General features: G+C 37.8%; 1 protein-coding gene across 4 annotated transcripts in view; it reads right to left on the bottom strand.

Moving 5' to 3' along the window:
- Positions 1-10,468: 10,468 nt before the first annotated feature.
- Positions 10,469-25,534, bottom strand: part of BTBD8 (BTB domain containing 8) — a 35,398-nt gene continuing 20,332 nt past the window's right edge. For all 4 annotated transcript variants that reach the window (XM_080348826.1, XM_080348828.1, XM_080348827.1 and 1 more), the window contains 9 exons: positions 24,241-24,423; positions 23,299-23,436; positions 22,080-22,209; positions 19,468-19,529; positions 17,721-18,357; positions 17,292-17,379; positions 16,605-16,744; positions 13,159-15,501; positions 10,469-11,811 (listed from right to left, as the gene is read on the bottom strand). In XM_080348826.1, the coding sequence (XP_080204952.1) occupies positions 11,342-11,811; positions 13,159-15,501; positions 16,605-16,744; positions 17,292-17,379; positions 17,721-18,357; positions 19,468-19,529; positions 22,080-22,209; positions 23,299-23,436; positions 24,241-24,423 (4,191 nt within the window). In that variant the 3' untranslated portion in view covers positions 10,469-11,341. The remainder of the gene's footprint in view (positions 11,812-13,158; positions 15,502-16,604; positions 16,745-17,291; positions 17,380-17,720; positions 18,358-19,467; positions 19,530-22,079; positions 22,210-23,298; positions 23,437-24,240; positions 24,424-25,534) is intronic.

The raw sequence follows: 25,534 nt of genomic DNA, 5'->3' as shown, positions 1-25,534 counted from the left end.
CTGTTTAATGGCTTTGCAGTGAAATCTCAGCTGCCACCTTCTGAAAAGCTTGGAAAGATGACAATACTACCTGCCAATTTAAAAGGTGAAATGTTTAAGGCGCATTAAACCATTAAAGAGCTGATTAAAACCAGGGCACCACCCAGTTCTCCAAAATGTACACTGGTGCCCACTACCACTGAACTAATTCAAGATGGCAATTAGACATCTAAAGAGCTTTAAACAAACAGTCTGCATCTAAGAGGGCTTCCTCTGTAAGGCCTAACAGGGACAACAGCATAATGGTTAAATTACTTCAGAAGAACATTTCTGAAAGCATTTAAACCCGCTAAGGAACATTTGCTCGACTTCCAAAGGCCGCGTTTGTCACGGCGGGCCTTTTACACTCAGATCCTTTCGGGCAGCCCGCCCTGGGCCACCTGAGCGCCAGCTCCTTGTCACGTACGTTCGCACTTCCTCCTCAGAAAACACTCCTGGATCCCCAGCTCGGCAGGCGTGCGGCTTTCCCTGCGGCTCCCGCGGGGCAGCGGGACTCCGCGGAGCTGCGCCGGGCCGGGCTGTGCGCACGGCGCGGGTGCCGGCGCGTTCCGCGCACGAGCCGCGCTCGGACTCGCGCTCGTTCCACACGCCCGTTGAGCCGCTCAGATGCGGTCCGGGCGGGAACCGGCGACGGGCGGTGCTCGCGGCGCGCTTCCCGCCCTCGGGCAGAGCCGCAGGGCCTGGGGCCGCCGCGGGGGCCTCCCGGCTGGGCACGGCGCCCTCCGGCACCCCGTGGAGCATGGAGCAGGTCGGTCCTCGGCGCGGCCGGTCGCGGGGCCTCTTCCCGACCCCCGTCTCCTTCCCGCGGCCGCTCCTCAGCGGGGCCGGGTGGCAGCTGGAGCCAGCCTCACCTCACAGGTGTGGCGCACTAAGAGATGGCGGCAAAAGCTCCCAACAGGTACATGAAGGGCGCGTTACTTACTGCCGAAAAAGCAGCTCTGGCCTCGGTGTGAAGCGCGGAGCCCACAGCCGGCTGTGTCACCTCAGCCACTCGTCCTGCTGAGGGGCGGAGAGGCCTCGGGGCGGCCCCTCAGAATCTTCCAGAAACCTGGTGTGGGCCTGAGGGGCTGCGGCCCAACCCGGTGCATCGTGCGACACTTTTAGGCTGTGGAAAGGACCGAAAGGACAAGAATATGGAAGGACACCAGGCAAAACAAGTGGGTGTAATAAATAGTGATGGTAATAAGTCTGCTTTTGCATAGGAAAAAAACCCCGAGGGAGTGTTCTTAAAGGACAGATAATTCTGCAGCTGTTTCTGGGGAAGAATATTCCACATTATTTTCTGTGATATTCTAAATATAGAAGTTAGTACAAAAATATGAAAGCAAGAAACAGCACCACTTTCAGTAAAAGAGAAATAGTGAGTATGTTGGAGCTTTTTTTTTATTACGTAAGAGGAAACAGTACTTCTTTTACGTAGTAAAGAAGAGCTGGAGTATGGAGTCATTGCAAGTACTGAGAAAGAGCACTCATTTTCCAGCTCTCTTCTTCCCCCACTGTGTGAATCCAGACTTACTGAAACAGATATCTACTTAATATATCTACTTAAGATATCTACAGATATCTACTGAAACAGATATTTCAACTGAAAATCTGAGATTGTAGTAAAAGCTTTTCCTTTTTAAACTCTTTTTAGAGCATTTTAAAATAGTGGCCTAATGTACATATTAAAAATCATACATTTAAATAGCAAATTGTCTGCCTTGCTTAGAAATAATTTGATGGCTTAGTGACTTAAATATGACCCTAATTTTTGTTTCAGACAAGTAAGAAGTGGATTCACATCTGATTTCCTGCTTCTGCTGGTCAGGTGCACCTGAGTTACAGTTACTTCTCACTGCAAGGGTATGGAAACGTTGCGCTACTTTTAATCGTAAGTTAAATATTTCTAATACTGAATTTTAAAATTTCTGTAGAGTAGAAATATGAAAGTCAGCGAATTAAAGGAAAATAACGGACGTATAAAATATCCTGACTGTCGTGTGCTGAAGAGCAGTGACAGGACCAACAAGCTGTGAAGCTGTTTCCTGTAACACAGTGGAGCCGCATGCTCTGGCTGCATACAAAAATCAGGGAGTTAAGAACATCGGAAATTATTTTAAAATACAATTGCGAAATAATAAGGCAGTTTTATGATGAGGATTGGTGATTCCACTGACATTGCTGACATCAAGTTTGAATTCATGCATGCTATGAATTAATTTATGTTTTACTAGAGAAATCCCTGCAGTAAAGCCTAGGAACTGCTTTGTTGTAGTGGTTGCGCTTGATTTATAACACCGTAGTGTATCTGAATTCATATTTTGGAATATGTCTAACGTGTACATGCATTAATTGAATTACAACAACTCAGATGAAGAAAAAATAATAGGAGGGAATAGAATAGAATAAAAAGGTGATTCACAATGTAAATATCTTTAACAGGTGAGTAGATTTTTGTTTCCTTCAGTGTAAAACTTAGGAATGTATGATACATAAATGAAAGGATAAATTATTAAAATTTACAGAGAATTTTAGGCACTGGATTTATGCATCTGAGATACCAGCAGTTGCCTTTTTCCTCTATGGCCATTTATCGTGTTTGGAAGTTAAACACCATCTCCCAACTCAAAATACCCACTGGAGAGTCATCGAAGTACAATGGTGGATAAGTGCAGGATGATGAGAAAAAACCTTAACAGAAACTGTTTCCTGTCAATATTTTGGCTCTAGTAGTTGTATTTTAACTTGTGCAAATTCTGTGTATCTTAATTTCAGTTGGCAAAAAGTTATACTGGAAACGTAACCAAATATATTTCTGCCTGTCATTAAATTTGGCAACAGTTCACATCTGAAAGAGAAATAAGGCTCTTTCTGAGTTAGCAAGTTGTGAGGAGAACAGACCCTGCTGCCTCCTGTGTAAGAGCCACCCTGCCCTGTTGTCCCTCTGACCAAGCCTTACGCAGTGGGACATGCTGAGCCCCTGGGCCAGGAGCCACATAAGGGACAATTCTGGTGCCACTTTGTTTTGCAATGCCATTTGAGTCCGAATCTCACTACATGAACTGGCTTTCTCTTTTTATGAGCCTAATGTGAGAAGACTAATTAAATGGAGTTTGGACTTGGAGAAAATGTTTGTTTTTTCTGGATTGTATATTCTTCAGAGGATTCTTCTCACCAGGAGTTTCCCTTTTAAAAAGCCACTGAGGGATCCTGTGCTACCTGATAAGATGAGCTAAATTTGTTTTACTGCTTACCATGATCTCTTCTGTAACAGTTTCTGACATTTTGCTAGTTTTAGGTTTAAACCTCAAAAGCATTCCTTTACCACATACCTACATGGTACATTTCACATACAGGTGAAGCTGCAAGAGAGGAAAAAGAACAGGTCTGTGTCTGGCAGCATATGAAATAACTCCTGGGAGCAGAGCAGAGGACCCCATTTAGGCAGGAATAGAAGGATCTTGGGATTAGAACTCTCATATGATTAAGATAATGGCTTAAGCATTTGGATGAATGACTAATTTATGACAAGGCAACATCTTTCATCAAATTATTGTTTCTCTGCATTCTCCTGGGCCATATCCTGTATATTCTAAGTCAGCACAATTTTTTAATGTTTGTAGGGCACTTGCATAGATCTTCATCGTCCTTCTGTAGAGATTTTTATATAAGAACTGATCATTCATCTTCATACACATCACCTGTCTTGTTCTCTGTTGGCATGATGGAAGAAAAAGTATTTTTTTCGTATTAGAAAAGGGGGAAGTGAAGGTGCACTAAACAGAAGAGGAAAGGAACACTTTTTTTCAATGTATAGAGGACAAATGAAAATAGATGGCAGCAGTTCACAAGTTCAATGAAGTACAATGACTCGGCATTAAGGTTACACATAGGATTTATTGTTTTCTGGCATACAGAAATCAACTAAAGATCTTCAATATGTAGCATGAGGAAGAAAGCTTGTGGGACTACGCAACCATACAGCGATTCTGGAAACAGAAGACTGTGTTCACAAGGAGTCACTTGGAAATATGGTTACTTAGGCCCCGGATAATTACCTAGGTTTGAAAAGCAAGCGAGTAGAAAACATGCAAGCATTCAGTTTGAGAGCTTAACACCCCCCTCACCCTCCCAAAGACCAAGTGATCAAAGTATTTTACGACCATAAAGCCATGGGCTACAGGTAGTGACTCAGACTTTTTTCAAGTGCATCCCATTAGACATACATAGGGTTAATCCTGATAGCTAGAACTGATAATACAGAAAATCGGGATTGAAGTTTCCTTCTCTACCACAAAGATACAGGAGAACATTTTGTTACAGGTAGGAAGTTTGATATATAGGTGGGTCTCATGGTCATGGACATGAAAATTACCTCATTCATTGAAGGTAACAAAAATTTTTCTCACTAGCTATGAGGAATCTGTCATGTACGTATGGTTTGTCTTATTTATACTGATCTTAAGCACACTGATGCAATTCTACTGAGGGGCAGGATGCTATGCCACACTCAAAAGAGGGTTATAAAAAAAAAGAGAAGAACTAAAATTATTTGATTAAACACAGGTGTAAGAAAATGACAAAGTAAGGATTGCATAAATTAGGATGCTGTAGATCTAAGTCATTTGGTGAGATCAGTCTCAAAACTGGCTTATATAGTTAGAAAGTAAGTTACATGAGCCAACATTTTTTACTTAGATTACCAATCTTTCTGTTCAGACACTTAAAAATATCCTGATTTTTAGGATCTGATACCATTCACTAATTTCAGTGGGAGCTGGGAAAATGTCAGTTGCTTTTAGTTGTGTGCATAAATATAAACCCTGATGGACTACCTGGGTAATTGGGGTCAGTCCCCAAATTTGTACGTGAGCATCTGTTCGGCTTAACCAGAATATGCATTCACTCTAACACAATCAGTCATCTCCTGCTAACATAAACTATGTTGACCATTGAAGTCCTTTTTAAATATATCTAGTTACTGAGTTATAGTCACCCCCGCCCAAACACTGAGGCTTTAGCTCCTGAAGATCTGATCACTATTCATTTTACAGTGCAATAGCGACAGATCTTTTGTTGCATGTAATGCAAAAAATTGTATTTCTCAGGACTTCGATTTCTCTAACGGAAGAGTCTTCTGAACTTCAGCAATAAATCGGGAGAGCTGGAAGCGACTTAATGGCATTCCATTATTAATTATTTCATACTTAAATTGTGTACAGATGGTTCATCAGGATTAGAAACTCATTAAGTTGAGTACCATATAAAAACACAAGTATGCACAGTGCCTGCCCCCAGTGCCAGTTCCATTACCCTTTCTGGAAGGTGAATATTAACCTGAAAGCCAGTCCACAAATGTTTAAATGGATTTACTCCTACGTTTGCACAACTGTGGCCTAATTGACTATACATTATAGGTTGCAAAGCAAAGTATACAAGGAAGGTCAAATGCAAGAAATAAACAGGTGTGTGTGCATGTACATGCTGTAGTGCTTCTTCAGTTATTAGTTACCAAAGGTTAAAAAAAAAAATCAAACCCAGTATTTTTCCCTACTTGATATCCACTTCTTATATGTGTCACTTTGCTACAGGTTTAGTTTCCTTAAACATGTGTAGTAGCTGTCAATAGGAAGCTTGGTTTTAGATTAGCTAAATAATAGATTTGAGCTGTAATTTTTCCAAAATTGAACACATGAAAGCTTATTTTTCAAAAATAGCCTATATCTGTGTTCAACAGAGAGAGCTGAAAAACAGTATGGATTTTCTGCCAGAGATGAAAGCTTCTAATTATATTGGATTTCAAATCTAAAAGCCCATTTCCATGGAGTCATCTGTTGTAAAAAAGCTGCTACTTCTCATGCTGTCTTTTGTCCTCAGTTCCTGTGTAGTCCTGGCAAGAATGCCATCTATCAATGTACAAATGTTAAATCACCCCCGTCATGAAATATTAACACAACGCATACAATTATGGCTCCTAAATTGAGGTCTTTCTAGCTGCAATTTGTCACATCTACAATTGTACAATGTCATTAGTAGAGTAAAACTAGAGGACTATGAAATAGATATATTGGAAAAATAGCATTGCTAGTACATGCATTTCATATAAGTAAGCCCTGAACCTGCTTCAGCTGAGGTCAGCTGGAGTTTTTCCTTTGACATTAGTGCAAGCAAAATAGCGACTTCTTAAATATCCTGGTTCTGAGCAACAGATAAACAACATAAGAGCAGTTCTTAATTCCTTCATGCAAAGGTTTAGATCTTCTGGAGCAAAGTAGAACGAGCATGCTACTAATTATTTTCCAGATGGCAATAATATGTATTCTAAGTTTTGACATAGTCTTCTACAATCTGTACCTAGATCAGGTGCATTAATTGTTTTTTGTACACATTCCCTGAAAGAAACTGAGACAGCCAGTGCTAGAGAAGGACATCCCATGGGCAGTCTTGTGTGAGAAACATAAGGAGTTTCCTTGCCTGCAAGTTTCTCCAAAATAATAATGAAATTTGCAAACTCAGAAATTCAGTGTAATTTTGAAATATTTTAAAGCCTTAAAAAGTGTGGAATAAGATTATTAAACCTGTGCAGTTCAGTCACATACCATCCAGAACTTAAAATATTGCAAGCAAGCCATATTTATTGTACTTCATTACTAATATTTTTCAACAATTCCCAAAGTAGTTTTATTATGATGAGAATATTTTCATTGCAAATAACTATTTCCTGTGAGTGCTGTATTCCTGCTTGCTGACTTTATTACCATTGTACATGCTATGGACATTGATAAGGCTCCAGCATCCTGGTCTAACTTTGAAGTTACCTATTTGGAGGTCCTTCCAAGCCTGTGTTTTTCTGTAGTTCTATGATTTTTCTGCAATTTTTCTGTAATTCTGTGATTCTATAGCAAGTTTTTCCAAGAGAAAAAAAGATAGATATATGGAGTGTCCTTTCTACTACCCCTACCACAAACCGGGATGTTTGTCTTTTCTTATGCTCTTACCTGGTCACTTCTGGTAGCAGCCCAGACTGCCTGCTCATCTCGTTTCATGAATACTTATATCTCCTGATCTTTACTTTAGGTCTCAGTCTCCTCATTTCTTTTCCTATGCTATATAAATATGGTGTAATCTCATGCCTTTAAAAAGCAACCAAAATATATTATTATCTGATGTGCTTTTCTAACTGTTGCCCTTCTCTTAATGGTTAAGCTCAGTTTCCTTCCTGCATTTCTGTTGTAGTCTACCAAGCTGGTATCTGCCTGCCTTTCATTCTGAGGAAGCCAATACCCCATTTTGATCAAAGTCCCTAAGAACATATTCTTAACCAGCCTCAAAACTGCTGTTTTATACTCATCAGTCTCGCAGACCATCTTCAATGAAGCCCAACAGCACATTTTTTCCTTACATTTTGTAATCCTCATTTGTCTCCTGTCACCATCTTTGTTTAGTTCCTTTGCTTCCCTAATTAAGTTTTTGAGCAGATCGTTTGGAGTGAACGTCCACTTCGCTCAGTTTTCTGTAGGGCTCCAAGTGTTTGGGCCTCCATTTCCTTCTCTTTTCCCTTGGCAATGTCTGACACTGATTTATTCCACAAATACTATTTTAGCTACCATCTATTAGTGAAAAAGCTGCAGAGCTGCTTCTCCAGTCTAACAAGACTCATTTTCCAAGCAAAAAAAAGTAATTATGCCTATTGACATCACCTTTTGGAGGTCTGGCCTATTTTAAACTTAATTAATCCATACATGTAACACATGCTTATCTTTCACTTCCATAACATGTCATTCAAGGTAGGTAAAAACATGATTATTATCTTAAACTCTCATTTCCAAGTCCTCTCATCTAAATTTCACTGATATTTCACTAAGTTTCTTGTTACTACCTGTAGGATAGAGAAATCATCATCCATTCCCATAATTTCACTTAAGCTGTCAGTATCACCTGTTGACTGCAACGCTGACTTCTCAGGCTTTGATAAAGCAATTTCACTGCTCTTACTCATTCAAAATACTACTGCAAAGGTAAATTCTTAAACATTATTTTGACTGTGCCATCCCTTTATCTGGTTTCCTCATTGTTTCACTGTTTCATCTGATATACATACCTTGTCTTTACTTTAGAGGTCATTCAGGACTCGAAATCACTGTTCACTTGGAGCCCATGATACTAGCTTTGATTGTATATGAAGTTTTCAAAGAAACCTTTGTGCATTCCCTCGTGTTTTGGAAAAGAGGCCAATACAGTGGCAAAATTACTGTCAGGAGGCACAAGCGGGACTCCTGAGTGACTGATACTACTGAGCAGATAGCCACTTAGACCTGCTTAAAGCTTGACCACCCTCCTAAATGAAGAGGAACTACTAAACAAGGTCAAACAGGAGCAGAGTTTAGATGGCACAGGGCTTACAGCTCTCTCGTTATTCAGCCTCCAAGTCCCATCCTCCGATTTCCCCTTCTCATAACGCATACAGAAGAAAAAAATGACAATATTTAAACTGACGGTGTGCTAAAGCCATTGCTAATGAGCTAGACAAATACTGACACTCTCGTTTTACTTTTCCATCCATGTTTTTTTGTCTTTTGTCTTAACTTGGATTATAACCACTCTGTGGGAAGTCTTTGTTTTTGTTCTGTGTTTGTACAATGTCTAGCCGGTGGGATGCTGGTCTGATTAAGCCTCACAGGCACTCTGGTAACGCCAATTAAAAACAATACCGCTTTCTGTTCCTGCTACTTCTACAGAGACTAGTTGGCTGTGGGAAGCTGAATTCTGTGGCTGCATATGTACCAACAGAACAATACACCAAATCCTAATCGCTGGTCTACTGCAAAACTATTAAAGAAATTGCAACAACATCACTGGGGACTTGAAGAGAGAAGCTAATTTAATTTTCACACAACTGGAAGAGTAAATGCAAAGAAAAAAACAATAAAAAGCCCCTGTACATGACTGTATTTCATATTAAAAAACGTGGAACTTTGTGTGCCACTTTTCAGTGTTACTTTTTCAATTCAGTAAGAAACTAAAAATATGGGTAAAGGAAAAAATAGACAAAAGGAACCCTTCTTTTACTTTCTGTCACTTTTCCTAATCCTTTGTCTTCTCCTTTCCATCATTTCATTTTGTTTAACATGTGAATGTCCACTATCAGAATATCATCAGGACTTTAAAATTAATTGACCTGAATTTTAAACAACTTTTCTGTAGTCTTTTACACAGAAATTGAGGAGACACCATTCCTCAGCCTTCTGTAAGAGCTTCTCTAGAGTTTAATCTTTTACTGTGGCTAATACTATAGTTCTTTCATTGATCCAAAAGATTATCCACTAGCGATGAACCTTGTAAACCTAAGAGTGAAAAATAGGTTTTCTTGATGATTCATACTTCTCACTCCCTCAACATGAAGACTGAGATAAATACAGCATATTACATTTAAAATATTTTTAATTATAATATCTGTGCTGCTGGAACAGTAAGGGAAAGATTTTTAATACGAGACTGAACATCTTCCTTCCTTGAGTTCAGAGTCCTACTGCTTCACTGACATGAAGGAAGGCTTTCTTTTTCTTTTCTGCCTTGATACTAAAGAATGAGATAAAAGTCATCATTTATTTTTGGGAAAACAAAACATCACTTTTACTTCTGTATCAGAAGTTCTACAGAGTGGCTTTCTAGATAAATTATTTTGTCTCAGAACTCTTTATTATGTCAAGTCTGAAGATAAGTCATAACTTTTTAAAGTCACATGCTGGAGTGACTCCTTATTTCCACATATCTGAGAGTTTCTGACTATGAACAAAAATAAATGACGTTTCTAAAGAAAATTAAGGTGCACTGTTGGAATTGTGCAAAAGCTTGCAAAACTGACCATGTTGTTGGTAGTTACAGCCAGCTTAAGTTGTGCACTTATCTTAAATAGTTGTAATGAAAAAAAATGTTAGTAGCCTTTTACTGCCATGTGGCACTCACTGCTTAAGGCACTTCTGTTAGTGACTATGAGGAGACAGCATAGTTCCTGTTTAGATTTTAAGCTGAGTGAGAGACAAGCCCTACTCTTTCCGTAATGCAGGTATCTTAAATGGCCTGACCTTTGCAGGGAAAAAGCCCTGCATATTTCAGAAGGAGTTCTGACTTGGTAAGAGTTACAAATAATTTATTGCTCCCTTCCTTCCCTGTCAAATCAGAAAAGACAATAAACAGTCCTATCCACACCCAAATTAATAGCCCAAAGCAGCAGAATTAGCAGTACTGAGAAACAGATTCTATTTCACTCTTGGAAGAATGGTTGACATTTTGTTTCAATATAAAGACACACCAGAGGTATTAATGAAGATCCAAGAATCCCATTATCTTTCCCCAAAATGCAGCATCTATGAGAGCAAACAAAACCAAATTCCTGAGGATCTTGCTATGCTCCAGACAGCGCCAGAGAGGTGCAAGTGTAGTGAATTGAAGCCTGGAGGTAATTCTCATCAATGGTAGATGTCTGATGTAGCACTGACCACAACTTCAGACTGAGATGTACTTTGGGAGATATCAGACATACTGGGTTTAGTAGTACAGGTCAGCATTCTACCAACTCCTCTGAATTCATGCGCTACGCCATTAAAAATATTTACTTAAATATGTGCATTTCCCAGAAAGAAACAGTGCTTTTCCTATAGCACAGACCTTCTGAAGTCTTATATTTAAAGGAAAGACAATTTTAAAAATTTATTGGAAACTTCTAAACAAAACAAAATATACAAAAATCAAATCTGGAAGAAACAAGCTGCTCATGTTAATAAGGCCTAAGGCAGATTCATATTGAAACTTTTTTTTTTGAACATTATGTTTCTATCATTTAAAGCAGTGTTGGCACACGTCACCTTTCAACACAACCATTCTGAATCTTTATTGTTGTAAAACGAAGTCACCATATAGAGAGAGGAGAAAAAAGGAGGGTCATAGCTCTACTACTTGTGCAGTCATCTTTAAATTCTTGCTCAATGAGAATATTAAATGTCAGAAAGGAAGATAAAAGGGAGGGTGGAAACCAAGATTTTTCTTTGACCTCATCTAATTTTTCTAACAATTCTAGAAAATACATGCTCAAAGTTCATTTTTAGAAAAGACATACATTTAAGTCTTGAAAAATTATTGTACTTATGATTAAATCTAGATTATAAATTAACATATTTACCTCATTATATCAGAAAGATTGCCTCAGTATCAAGAATTGCTCGTTCTTGACTGATGCAGTATTTCATTATTGTATGGAAACAACTCATCAAAAATAGATTTGGGGACCGGGTTGGAGTTCAGTTGCAAACAGTTGATCACCTTAATGATGAGTTTCCAGTTCAAGAATTGTCCATTCCCCTTGAGGGGACGAACAGTCTTCAGATGAAAAGCTTGCCACTGTAATGCTTGCTGAAGAATCATCAAGCGGAGACATGAGTTCAGTCCACCTGCTGAATGTGTCAACTTGTGATGTACCCTGAGGATTTGAACCATCTCGTGCCAGAAACAGTGTCTGATTGATAAGACATTGTGCTAAGTTAAGGTCTTCAGGAACAGAGTTTTTGAAACCTATGTTTGAGTCTTGCTCAGATAACAATTGCCTGAGAAGAGTCCAGTCCTGTTCTGCAAACTGCTGATCTTCAAAATCCACATCTAGAACTGCTGTTTCTGAATCCATCCTCTGCTCAATTGCTTCTCCAACATCCATCTCATATATTGGAGAAAGGGTTTTTGAAGGCCGATGCTCATATATGCAGGTTTGTGCCATTGTGTCATAATCATCTATGTCTCCTGAAATAATTCACAATACTGTACAATGTAAAAATTGCAGATGATCCTCCCCTCAGGGCTGTGTAGAGCAACATTTAACTAATTCAGGAATGACAATCCAACCAGGTTAAAAAAGGGGGGATGGAGGGTTATACAAAAGTGACAAATTTTGAGTCATTTATTTCCTATATAAAAAACAAAGTATGATTTATAAATTAAGTTAAAGCGGCAATCACCAGTGGTAATTAACAATAACCTCCATAATTAAGTTTCTGATACAGAAAATGACAATGTAAATATACACTGAATGCACATAAAATTTCTCATTTACTACACAAATTAAATTTAGACCAGGAGGTGCATGGAGGGAATTAATAGAGAATGATTACTGAATGGTGACTTAAGCTATGTCAGCTCAGAAGAGAATCAAAACCAAAATGGTTTATTAACAAGCTTATTTCTACACTGCACATGCAGCTGCAGGCAAGGGCAAGCAAACTTAAAAAAAACCAAACAGTACAACTTCAAATGTCTTCTTGTTCTGTGGTCTGGCTGAACATAGATCATCATCAGCGTTTCATTACTCTTGAATACACAATAGTTGTAATCAACACTATTGTATATTTTTGATGGTATAAATAGACTGAATTATTGGTATAAAGAAGACAGAACACAAAACCAGACAAGTTTGCATCTAGCTATGTGAAACAAGTTAGATCTTTTCTGTATATAAGCATTAGTTCTAAGTATAATCTCTCTTTTAGGAAATAAGCTTTTACTGGTAAAATTTAGAATTTTAGACATCTCATAAGCTCTAAATTGGAGTTCAAACCTGCTCCCGCTGATGTATATGGCAAATATTCAGTTATATTCAGTGGGAGAAGGATACAAATTTGTGTATAATATATAAATAGATAAATTACAACAATAATGCATATAGCTGCTCAGGTAAACAGTTCAATGAGCTTTAGTTAAGGTTATTACTGTAGTTATTGCACATCCCATTCAGACATACTATATGTCGTCAAGCAGACAAAACAAATACTAAGATTCCATCAAAGGCTGATGCTGTCAATGTTAGATTGGATCAAAAATAACTGAAGTACAGACAACTGCATCCAATCTTTCTTTTAGCATTATGTAAAATGTCTTTTCTTGTAGTCAAGTTTCTCATTGAACAGCAGGGTATTGACGGATATTTCAAACAGGCAAGCCTTCTCTACCCAAGTGAAATACTTAAAAAAAATTAAATTTTATATAGTTTCAGCCAAAATTACTTCAGTTCAGGATTCAATCCCAGACAAATTGCCAAAGCTTTCCCTGTTAATTTGTTTTGAATGACTGAATGTTTCTATTTCTGTACATTACCTGGAAGTATATCAGTATTAGCGCATTCAGTAGTTGCTGGTTGACTGTCTCTCACTTGACCTTCTTGAGTCAGGGGCTGATTCTTACTGGCTTCTACAGATTTTGCAGAGCTGCTCTTTTGCACATCAGAATTAGCCTCTCTCTGATGAAGATCCAAATGACATGGTCTTTCTTGAGATCTTGCATCGTTGTCTGAGTATTTATTGCACTGGTGGAATTCAGCAGCCACCTCATTCTTCATGGTTACTTTTTGTTTTTCTCCTGGAGACAGACTAGCTGCTGAGTGTACTCTCTCTGGGCAGTTTTGTTCAGTCACTGAAGCACCTTGATTCTCCTTCCCTGTGATTTCCGTGCCATGAAGATGTAGGAGAGAACTTTCATTTTTATCTGATCTATTGTCTCTATCCTTACGCTGTTTGCAATCCAGGAATCCATCTTCAATTTCCAGTGAATATCTTGAATAAAAGGTCTTTCCACGGTGCTCTTGAGAAACACTGTCAAAGACTTCTGAAGGAGTAAGAGAATCTATGGAATGCTGACGTGAAGTATGAGTTTCCACTCTATCATCAGATCCCAATTCTTCACATTCATCTACTGAAAGTAAAACAGACCGTTTGAAATTTTTAGTTTTGGAAAACTCTTGACTTGCAGTATCATTTTCTGTTGCATCTTCAAAAGCTAAATTATCAATTCCTTGGAACTGTTGAGGAGGAACATTTGATAGAGGAAAGTTTGCTGCAACATTCTCTGCTTCAGATCTGTCATCTTCTGTTTCATCAGCAGAAGACGACACTTGGTCTGCTTCCTGAGTAAACTGTGCGTTACCAAAAGCAGAACTTTTGCTCTCTCTAGTATTGGCCCTTACCCTATCGTGATGGGACCAAATTTCAGGTCTTTTTCTTGGTATTTCATCATCACTTGTTGAGTTAACACGGAAAAGATCAGAACCCTCTTTTTTCATTTTCACTTCTATTCTTAGGCTGCTGTCATAAATTTTTAATTCCTCAGGTGTACTTGTGTCACTGCTGCTTCTTCCAAGAAAATCGTGGCATAACATGGTGCTGCATTTGGAAATCCCCCTTTCATTGGATCCTTCATCATCCTGAGAGCCTCCAGCATCATAATCTTCTGATCTTGGTTTTATATCATCAGAGGATGTGGTTGCACTGCCAGTATCTGATTCAGGACTCTCTTTTGGATCTAGTGCACCAGTACTCCAGTGGTCCACAAAGGGAATTTCTGCATTTTCATGGTTTTCTGGTGTTTCTGTAGGATCTATAGGCTCTGTGTAACTAGGTGAATATTTTTCTGTTATTTGTTCTGTGGAACATTCTGAAACATCATCTAAATCTGCTGTAACTGATTTGTATTCAGTCAGGGCTGATGTATCACACAACTCGTCAGCTGTAAGAAATCCCTCTGGATGAATCTGAGGAGGTGATGTCTCCTCCTCTTTGTTGGTTATCATTCTGGAAAAGCTTGGTAAAGCATTTTCACCATAGTTAAGACCTGTTTCAGAATTTATTTTATCACTTTGTTCAGTACAGACTTTTGTTGCTTCTGATTGTTTCACCAGTGCTGTTGAAGCAGAAGCCTTTTGATTGGTTTCCTTGGAAAAGCCTGAGGATCCATCACTGGAAGACTCTGCATGACAGTGAAATTCAGCTGTATTACCAACTTTCTCTGAATCTCCAGTCTGTTTAATTCCAGTCTCATCTCCACATGTTTGTCTCGCTTCCATTTCATTTTGCAGTGAAACGTGCAGTTTAGAAGTAGTTTCTTCTGTAATTAGAGGAGAAGATTCAGACTGTGTTTTGTATTCCACATTTTCAGAATGGTCTGGTAATTTTTGTTTATTGGGTTGACAGGACACCAACAGTTCATCTTTGCTGCTACTTTCCATCACGGATTTGGAAGACTCACTTTGTTTTGCAGAATGGCATTCATTATTGCCATGAAGCTGACTTGTCGTGTTTTTTTCAGGTTTCTGTCCTGAGCTTCTATGCTCAGAGGTGTACACATTCTTCTGGACAACCGGAGATTCACTCCTTGAATGTTTTTGGGCAGAGGACTGAGACTTTAATACAGATTGCCCAGCTGTTTTTGGTTTGGGGTCTTTATTATTCATAACCTCAGCATGCTTTGATGGAGCCGGAGTTTTAGGTGTTATTTTTGCAGTGGCTTTTGCTACAGGTGTTTGTGACTGCTTAACACTCTTCTTCTTGGCTGAAGGATGTTTTTCTGGTAGTGTTGTCTGAACCAGATGTTGTAACACATTTTTTTCTTCATTATGTTTTGGAGACATTCCTGATTTCAGTGAATTTGGTGATTCCCCCTGAGGTCCTAACAAACAGTAAAAAAAAAAGTATATTCACCAAATTTATGTTAGTGTTTGTTATGTTGGGAAGCAAGTTACTCAACTTTTTTTGTATAACTAAGGAATTTAAGGCTTGTTAAAGAATTAAGAATTGAGATCTTAAAGAAATACTAGACAAAAATACCATCTTACATTTACATGCCATGTTTAAAACTGAAGCGCTTTGTACACTATGCATAAGGAATTACTTCAACCCATAATTGAAGTAGTCATCACTGGAGTAGAAAGCAGCAGCTGTCTGATAGTGCCCAGAAACATTGCACAGCAGCTTAGCAGAGGAAGTGCTGAGTACTGTATTCAATTTGTGCATAGAGGAAATGAAAGTAGGCAGAAAATAATTACATTAGTTATAATGTGATTAGAATACCAGAATTAACATCCCTGCTCAGTCAGAAAATTCTGCAAGATCTTTAATGACCACAAATTGACAGGACCTGTGTTTTCTGTATCATAATGCTTTTTAAGATACTATAACTTGAATATTCTTTCCTCCTCAAGTCCAAATGGGATTAAAATGAGTTTGATCTTTAACACTTTGTGTCTTTATAAAGCAGGGTTTTCTCTTGGTGGTCTACAATGTCATTTCCCACTCTCGCTATAAATAGCTGTTGAAATTGAGTGTTTGCTTGTGGGGTAGGTCAGTATCAGTAGAGCCTAGCGGGGGTCACCACAGAAGGGAGGCATACGCTAACAGTTCATAAAGAAGTCTGCAGCCCACTTCTTTGATGCATATTATAAGTGCTTGACCTACAGAATTTCTGTTGAGCTCATTCATGGTTCCAAGTGCAGATGTGCAGGGGATCTGCAAATAAAAGACTCTGCAAAGCAGATTAAACAAGCAGAAGAAAATACCAATTGGCACTGAAGACCATCTTTTAAATATTTTCAAGTTCACACACATTCATTTGCATTTTACAGTTTAGGATTGTCACCAAAAGTGAAATACGGAAAATAAACAGGATTGTTCAGAAGATTTTGCCAAATGCCTGTGCTTGAAAAAAAGAATAAAAAAGACAACAAAGCTTTGCATAATAATGGCGGACTGTTTCATTGGTGTATGAGGCTTTACCTTGGTTCTTGGGAGAATTGGTAGGTGTGTTTTGAGCCTTTTGCTGTGCTGCAGAATTGCTACTCACATTCCCTTTTTTCTTTAGAACAGCTTGTGCATTTTGTTCATTAAACCCTTTTCCAGTTGATTTTTTTGTCAGACTGCAAAGAAATTATTATATCCATTATATCCAAGCTTCAGATCTAGCAATGTTGAATTATATATTAACAAGCAATATATGTGTTTTAATATGCACACATCTATAACCATTGGAAATGCAGCCTAAAAGGTATACTTTTTGAAAGTAAAAACTACATGTGCATATATATATTATATATATGCACATATATGCAAGTGACCCATTTCACAATTTTACAGTGCTTCAGCTGTTTTCCTGTCCAGTTTAATCTAAGCTATCCCCAAAACAATAAGTTTACAACACCTTGTGTAGTCATTAACTGTTCCAGTATGCCGAATTCTCAATGACCTATAACAATTTTTAAATGATTAGCATGAAACAATCCAACACGAAAGCCGAACCAATTTTATCTTTACAGCAAAGTTTCCAATAGGTAGGTCAAATGGTTTTGCTAACAACAATTCTCAGATTAAAAAGAACATGCTGACTTAACAGTAAAAGTTCACCTGAAACTTTTTTCACAGACACACACATATATCTGTAAAGCAGCACATTGATTTGCAACGTACCTGCTTGTTGTGATACTAGCCTCAAGGTCAGTCTTTTTTTTTTTGTTGGCGATTCCATTTGGTGTCTTTACAGTTGACTTTGTTTTCACTATTGTAAAGTAAATTCCAAGTTAATTATAGGGGGAAATGCATTGCACAGAAGTATTGAAAAAACTCTAATAACTTAAGGTGAGCTACTGAAAACAGCATAGATGCTAAACTTGTAAAAAACTTTTGCCATTTTATATGGCTATGAATTGGTCATAAAATAAAGTCAGTTAACAGAGGAGAAATTTAATATTCTTATCTCAACTTAATTTACAGGGGAAGAAGGTGACTTTTATCAATCCATACTAGATTTTTTTAAAGCTTCCCAGGCTGGTTTTCTGTGTATGACCAGCCTGGGACAAATGAGAAGGGGACTTTAAAACAAAATAAACAAAACATTACCCGTCTGTTTTTTCCCTTCCTCTACCAATTTATCCTCTTTGGGTTCCTCTGTCTGCTCACTGGCAGTCTGGATATCTGGGCTTGAGTTGGCTGACTTGCTGGAAGTTCCTGCCACAGTCGCTACGGAGGGAGATTCCTTCTCTGTGGTTTTTTTCAATGGTTTTGTTTTGATCTGCACACTTGAGGTTACTGTCAGCACTTTAGGTCTGGCACCTGCAGTTTTTCCTTCATGGTTCTTTAGTCCTTTGGCACTTCCTGAATTTTTCTGTCCACTTGCAGATGATGTCTTTTCTGTATCTTGCTTGGTAAGCGTGCTTTCAGCCTTCACATTTCCATTACTTTCTATTTTTGTCTTTATGACAGCTCTAGCCTTTGGTGAAGCAGCTTTTTCCACAGGTTTTGAATCCTTAGTAATCTTGGAAACTACTTTTTTGCCATCTTTTCCCTTCACATCCTCATGCTTTGAAGCCGTATTAACAGTGTTTCTGTTGGTGCTTGATGTGTGTCCAGATGCTCCTAATCCATCAGATTTCATTTTATCCTGATTAGTGGAAGAATCTCCCCAGCAATCTTTCTTGCCGTGTTCTGTCCAGGAAGTATTCCGTGTCCCAACAGATTCAGGAAGAGATTTGTTTAGCTGGGGAAAAAAACCCATAACAGAAGACAGTTATAACACCAAGTTATCCATAATCTTTCATTTCTGAAACACAGCTACGTTTTAAGTAGTACACGAATCTAAAGCAACAAGATCCAGCATATAAATAACTAAAAATTTTCTCAGATTGCTGTCTTTCAAAGATGTAAAAGTACCAGAAATAACTAGAGTGCCCAAAAAATCTCATGTGATAGGCCACTCTATATAGAAGATACGGAAATATTTAAGTAGAGTCTCATTTTTGCTTTGGAGAAATTACTCTGTAAATGTTTATGCTTGGACTCCATGATCTTGAGGGTCTCTTCCAACCAAAACGATTCTATGATTTATTTATATTATTAGTGTCTGCTGAAGTAAGAAAACTTTTTTTCGTAAGTTACATGAACATATTTTCCAAAGAGGAATAAAGACTATGAATTATTACAAACATAAACCCAAAAATTAATTTATAATACATGTGATATTTTTAACCGTGACTAACAGTGTACCCACTAGATAAGTGACAACAGTCATTCTCTCTCTCAGGTGAAGATATATACTGAAACATAGAGAATTAAGTGCATGAAATGGAATCTTTGTGATACCATGGTCATTGCAGTGTATCCAAGACTGTCAAATAATGTGAAATCCCTACTGTTTTTCTACCAAGTAATGATGTAGATTTGAGTGTGAGTCTCAATGGAACAGTCGTTGAGGGCACTAAAAAGTAATTTTTCAGGGCAGGAGTGTAACGGGCTCGGTGCTGTGGTGGGTTGTGATAACAGCAGAGATTCATTAGCTCAGTAGCAAACCATGTGCTCTGGGAAACAGATCAGTTTCATTACGTAGCAACAGGGGAATGTGAGATCCTGAACACAAATTCCTGTCTTTTATTTGAGCTTATCTGTTTGAAAGTGTAGCCGAGCACAGGCAGAGTCCCAAGACATTACTGATTCTATAGAAATAACAGTTCACCAAAAAAACCCACACATTTTTCAAAAGCAAGTTCGATTAAATAATATGACAAATTAATACTGAATTTAAAACACACGATGAATATAGTTTTCTTTGCAAGCTTCTGAGTATTTTTAATGTTTGGAGATAAATGTTTACCTGAGAACTAGTGAATACAGGTTTTTTGCCAAGTCTTCGGTCATCACCCTTGTCAAATGCAGCTGTAAAAGGAACGAGCAGTTTCTTAACTATTTAGCAGGAAAGAAGGGAGACAGAAAACAATGCAGCCTACTCAACTGACATAATCTGAAATCCAAAAGCAGTTCTTTGGGTCCTGTAATTTTTTTAGGAAGGCTAATTTTGGTGAAATGGCAAATGTTAAGTGGAAATACATGGGTTTATGTTCAGAACAAAAAATGTGGTATCTGTAGTGAGGTCGCATGGCCATAAGCAAACTGTTTAACTCTTCTGTTTCCCCATTTCCACAGTAAGACACATTTTTGTTTATCCAAGCTTAGCTCACTTAAAGGTTTCAGTGCACTGAGACCTTTGAAAGTGTACACAACTTACAAAAAAGAGAAGCCTTCAGATTTAGAGTACTAATGATTTTTAAGTGATGTATTGTAATTCATAGAATACTTATTTATATTATTTAAATAAGAGATTAATTACTTTAAAGTAAATTGTATCAGTTTTCAAAAGTGGTGAAGCCAAAACATCTAAATGTACACAGGAAGATCATAGTGCCTCTTTAGATAGCATGCAGCATAATGTCATGAGAATTATCCCTGTGATTGTCATGTGGAATTTTCAGGCAGTGAATGCCCTTTTTTTTTTGACTGGTCTACCCTGGGAGGGAAGCATTTTTCAATAAAGCCTTTAAATCAATTGCGCTTGTAGAATACAAAAAGGATATTTATAGACACTGTACAGATCCAGAATCAATAAGGTTTCATTTTTGTTTGTGTTAATGTTTCAGCAGAAAAAAGGTTTTGCAAAAAATGTACTAAAAAACCTAAGCATTCAGCACCTCATGTTCTGACATATTATTTATATATACAAAACATGTATCTGTGTATAACACAAACAAAAATTCTGAATTCTTACCGAAGATACTAAAAATAATTTTTTTATAGGTCTGTAAAAAAATCACACAAAAGGTATGCTGAAAATGGCACCCCAAGGATCTAATCCTTTTTCTAGCAATGACTCTGCACATTAATACCTACCAATATATTAAGACAAAATCCATATAAACTTGTGCCTAAGAAAACACAAGACATGTTGTGAATGCAAAACCCCACAATATCATCTGTCTCCTTTTGGCATTCTTCCTCCTCTATTATAGCCTTCAAATTCTATATAGGTTAAATCTCTAGAAGATAAACCGCCACTAGAAATCTTTAAGATGATAGTTGATTTAAGTTATCCTAGACATATTTAATCTGAAGATTAAAATTTGTCTACCAGTATTGTCTGATCGCTTTACCTTTAATTAAAAACAGATAATTGATGCAAACATTTCAGCCTATCTGCTTACATACACAATGTATGCTAGCTCTGAGTTGTAATTGAATCTAAAAGAAAACAAAAGTTCTGGCAAGATGGAGTTTGGACGACTAAGGCACACCTCGGTCTCACATATTTTTTTTGTCTTGAAAGCACTAGTGCAAAGCAGCCTAGACATTATTTACAATAAGGACATGATCATCCTAAAAATAAAACTCCCCAAAACAAATAACCCCACCACCCTTCTTTCTAAAGCCAGCTCCTCAGCTTCTAAAAGATCTTATAATCCAGAAAGAAATCATAAACCTGTTTTATACTGTAGCAGTCACATATTATTTGACTACATCCCTAAATCATGGTTAGACTGTCATTGCATCTTTCTCTCAGCATGTAATTGTAGAATAAAATTTTCATGTATCTATAGGTGTAAACAGTTTTAATAACTGTCATATCGTAACTAGTCTCTAATAAAAAGGACACTGAAATGTTTATTTCTCCTTTGAATCAAAAGTGATTTGGTTTTAGAGAAGCCTTCAACACATTCTTTTGTAACATTGTACTGTCAAAGCTAATATTCAACCAGAACCTGAACTCCATCATCAGCTCCGCACCCTCAGAATACTTGTGTACTTCGAGACAAAGAAATGTTCAGAACAAAACCTCCTTTTTGTTGGAAGTGCTGCCGGTTAAAATTTTGCGAGAACCCTCTGCAGCTCCGGTGGGGCTCTGCAGCACACACACAATATCACGGTACCCGTCAACTGGGAAGTCGGGCTGGCTGCATTTACGCACAATGCACGAGATCAGCATTATGCAAGAGACAAGCAATATTTATGCATTATGTAGGAAATAATAAAGGACAGAAGCTGAACTCATAGAACGGATAATCTGCTTTGTGCAAATTTAATTCATCCACAGTGCTTATCTCCTTAAAAATCAGACAGATAAGGTTTTTAATCCTACTGCAGTATTTTCAGTAATTTAGTGCAGCTGTAAATAAGAACAGAATCAGTCTACATGGTTTTGGTTCCTGTTATATACAGTCCTAAAAGGAAAAGCAGGGGAGACTTTTCACAGAAAACGACTATCAGATTTCCACGTAGCTAAGCATGCTATCACGCTTCTGTTCTAAAATACCGCTTTAAAAACCTAAAGCATCACAAAGCTTGCTTTAATTTATATCTAGCTCCACAATACCACCTACATTTTATCTACTAAACAGATTGCTAAAATATTCAAATGCCATTTGATGCCAGACATACCTGCTTGTATTTTCTGTTGATGGTCTGGCCTCATCAGCTTCCAGCTTTCTGTGTGACGAACAGCATAAAAAGACTGAACCAGGAAGACCCAGAGCTTATCACGCAGAGCCTGGATCTTGCACGTAAAACCCTGTGTTCAAGTAACAAATCAGCAGCTGGCGAGGGGCATATTGTCATAGCAACCAGTCATTATTCCTTTCAGAATCTGCTTACTCCCTAAGCTAGATCAATGATGTCATCACTTATATTTTATAATGGCCTGGTAGATGGAGATGCTGCTTTTGAAGGATTATTGCCCCCCACAGTAATTTTTGCAATACTTTAAAACCAAGTCACTCCAAGGCATGTTACAGCACTAGAAAACACCACATTGCTCTTCTTTTCCTTCCTTTTTTTTCTTTTTTTTCAAATGAACCCCATAATAGCTCTTTGCTGTCAGCTGTGTCACAACAAGGTCAAATACTCTAGGGAAAAATAATGTATCTGATTAAATTTTAATTGCTTTTACCAAGAAGATCTACAATAGCACCAGACTGCAGTTAATTCATTATGCATTTATTTTTCATTCTTTGCTTATAGCATCATTTTGGATATTAATCAGTATGTCGTATTATTTATTACTTATCCCCAGCATTACAGTCAACCACATCTTAAATATCATTATTTAGATTGTGTGAATATACACGGCATATTATACACATGGAGACTGACACCTCCCCCCAATCCAAAAAACACACACTAGATTTAAGAGGCAGCCCTTGCTTCAGAGGACAGTCTTAAACAAAAGCCAACGTAGCTGTGACTTTTACAAAATGGGGAAAAGATACATAGAAAAAGGATAAGCTCTCTTCACCTGTAACTATAAGCTAATGAAATATTTTGATAAGTTTTTTCTCATCCCAAATGTAAAGTGATAGTAAAGAACAACAGTGCAGTGGTGCTGATGAGACTTGCATTCTCAGTAATAAACAATATTTTTTTATTGCCATAGACAGGGTTTCTCTTTAAAAGAAAAAAAGTGTTAATATCCAGTAAACAAATGGCAACATTTTCTGCACTTGCAACAGGACACTGGATTTCTGCAGATGCTTTTCCGTATGACCCCAGCCGCAGGACTGAGCCACCTGAGCTCAAACCACCACATCACTTGATTTGAACCACTATAGGAAACAATACCAAAATAGTTTTTCCTACAAACATGGCACATTGAAAAACCTACCGTCTCCTTCACATTTGTGGACTCCAACAACGTATCCACAGCTACAAGAAGAAAGCAGCTATTTTCATTATTAATACTTTTTTCAATTGCATTAAAAATTAGTTCTAGAAGGTCAGGTTTGCTGCTCATTGCCTGTGCCTGAGGAAACAACAAGAGACAGCCGTTTAAAACAAAAGAGTGTACTTCATATGCAAAAGCATTCCTGGGCAGAGGGGATCTGCTGCCCCGCTGTGCAGGGGCCTTGAGCTGAGCATCTTCCTTTGTGTCCGTCCCACAACCCCACCCCTCTCCAGGCCGCTGGCAAGCCATCCAGAGGCCTCTCGCTAACCTAAATTTTAGGAACAAGCACACTGTGATCAATATACAGCCACATGCAACTCTGAATTCAAAGTGTTTTAACATCTCCCTATTAATTTTTTTTAATCCTCAATACATATGAAAAAAATCTTTCATGGGAGAAGCAAAACAGCTACAATGACATGTTCTCAGCAGGACCTGCAGCATTACCACATTCTTGCAACTCAACAAATAGCACTAGAAGTTTGAGTACACTGCTAATACTCATCGTCATTCTTGTCAGTACATGCTCTTGTTCTAGGGGTGCAAAAGCTTTTTCAAAGCTTACATATATAATAATCTCTTTGCAGCACAGACACTGTCCTACTAAATTCATTGTAACATTTGCTTGACTGAGGCACATAACCTGAACACAGTATCAGCCCTGCACAAAGGATTAATACACTTCTAAACAACACTGGAAAAAAAAGCCAGCCTCCCCCAACTTAGCACTGCCTATTTTTTATTTATTTTTTTTTTAAATTTTCCATAGAATTGTACTTTAAAGCAAAAGTTGAAACTATTATTATTTAGCAGCCTGAACTATCCAAAGTGTATTATAATTCAATTTATTTGGAAGCATACAAAAACTTGAGGGCATTTTACCTGCAACAAAACAGAGAAGCTTTCGCTTTGTACAACGTCTAGGAAGTTTGCCACAATAAATGTTACGCATTCTTCCTGCAGCCTCGATGCCAAGGCCACAGCTGCCTCCGTCCATTTCACTTGGGGCAAACTATTGATCAGCCGGTCACTCTCCATCAAAAGGAAAGCAGCATTCTTGTGGTTCTTAAAATAAAAACAGAAATTAGCCTGTTGCCAAGTAATCACTTGAAGAACTACAGCTCATAAAATACCTTCTGTTTAGTTACTGAACACTTACACTAGGATCCAGTCATATATTAATTTCCCTTCTTTAAATAAATTTGGATTTTGATAATTCTGAGCATTATGCCTACCTTTGAAGCTAAAACAGAAAAATCTACTGTTTCTGTTTTGCCTGGTAAAGTTTTCAGTACGTTTTATTGCATTTTTTCAACTGCATGTCATTAAATATTGCATTCTTGAACAAAATAAAGTGAATGTTGATGGGAGAACCTGAATAGAGAAAAAACTTTCAGGGCATTGAAAGATGTAATCAATTCTTTCATAAAATCAGTAAGTGAAAATTTTAGGTGAGTGTGGATGGCCTAGAACTTGGGATACATAAACACCCAAGCATCTTCAGAGTTATGAATCCTTTTGATTTATTTAAAGGAGGCAAGCATCAAATATTTGTCTTCCAAGATGGAGCCGTCACTGAACTTACAGTCTTTGTTGTCTAATAGTTGTGTTTCTTAGAGAAATGTTATGTTTATAGTTACGTTTTAAAAAGCAAACATATTTCCTAATATTTATTCCCCTGGTCTGTGCCTTTGCTTCTTTCTTGCATTGCATCAGCACGCTACTCGAAGGCAACTTCTACTGGCTAACACATCACTTTAAAGAACTTGCCATTTATTGTTACCCACATTATAATGCATTTAGAGCTATACTCAGCATCTCCTAGCAGGTCACTGATAAATTATGCAGTAAGATCAGTAACACTGGAGAAAGCAGCAATTCAGATAAATACTTGACACAAAACCCCCTACTGCAAATTCAGATTATAATGACGTTTGTCTTGTGCAAAGTAGAAAGCAGGGAGGATTTTTTTCATGCGTGTTTTGTTAAAACATAAAATCTGGCCAGCCATTGTTCAACTATATTTTTTATTACTTTACTCATCTGTGGGCAAAACCAGTTTGCTTCTATGCGTATAAGGTAAATTAAGGATTAAGTATGTGTTTATGGTTTGTTCTTGCTCCCAGTGGACTCAATTACAAGCTTTTTGAACTGTCCAGAACTGAGATCCTGCTCA

Source organism: Nesoenas mayeri (genome assembly GCF_963082525.1).
Source record: "Nesoenas mayeri genome assembly, chromosome: 8".
NCBI lineage: Eukaryota > Metazoa > Chordata > Aves > Columbiformes > Columbidae > Nesoenas > Nesoenas mayeri.
Note: the sequence above shows the minus strand (reverse complement) of the source record. Positions and strands in the feature narration are given on the sequence as shown.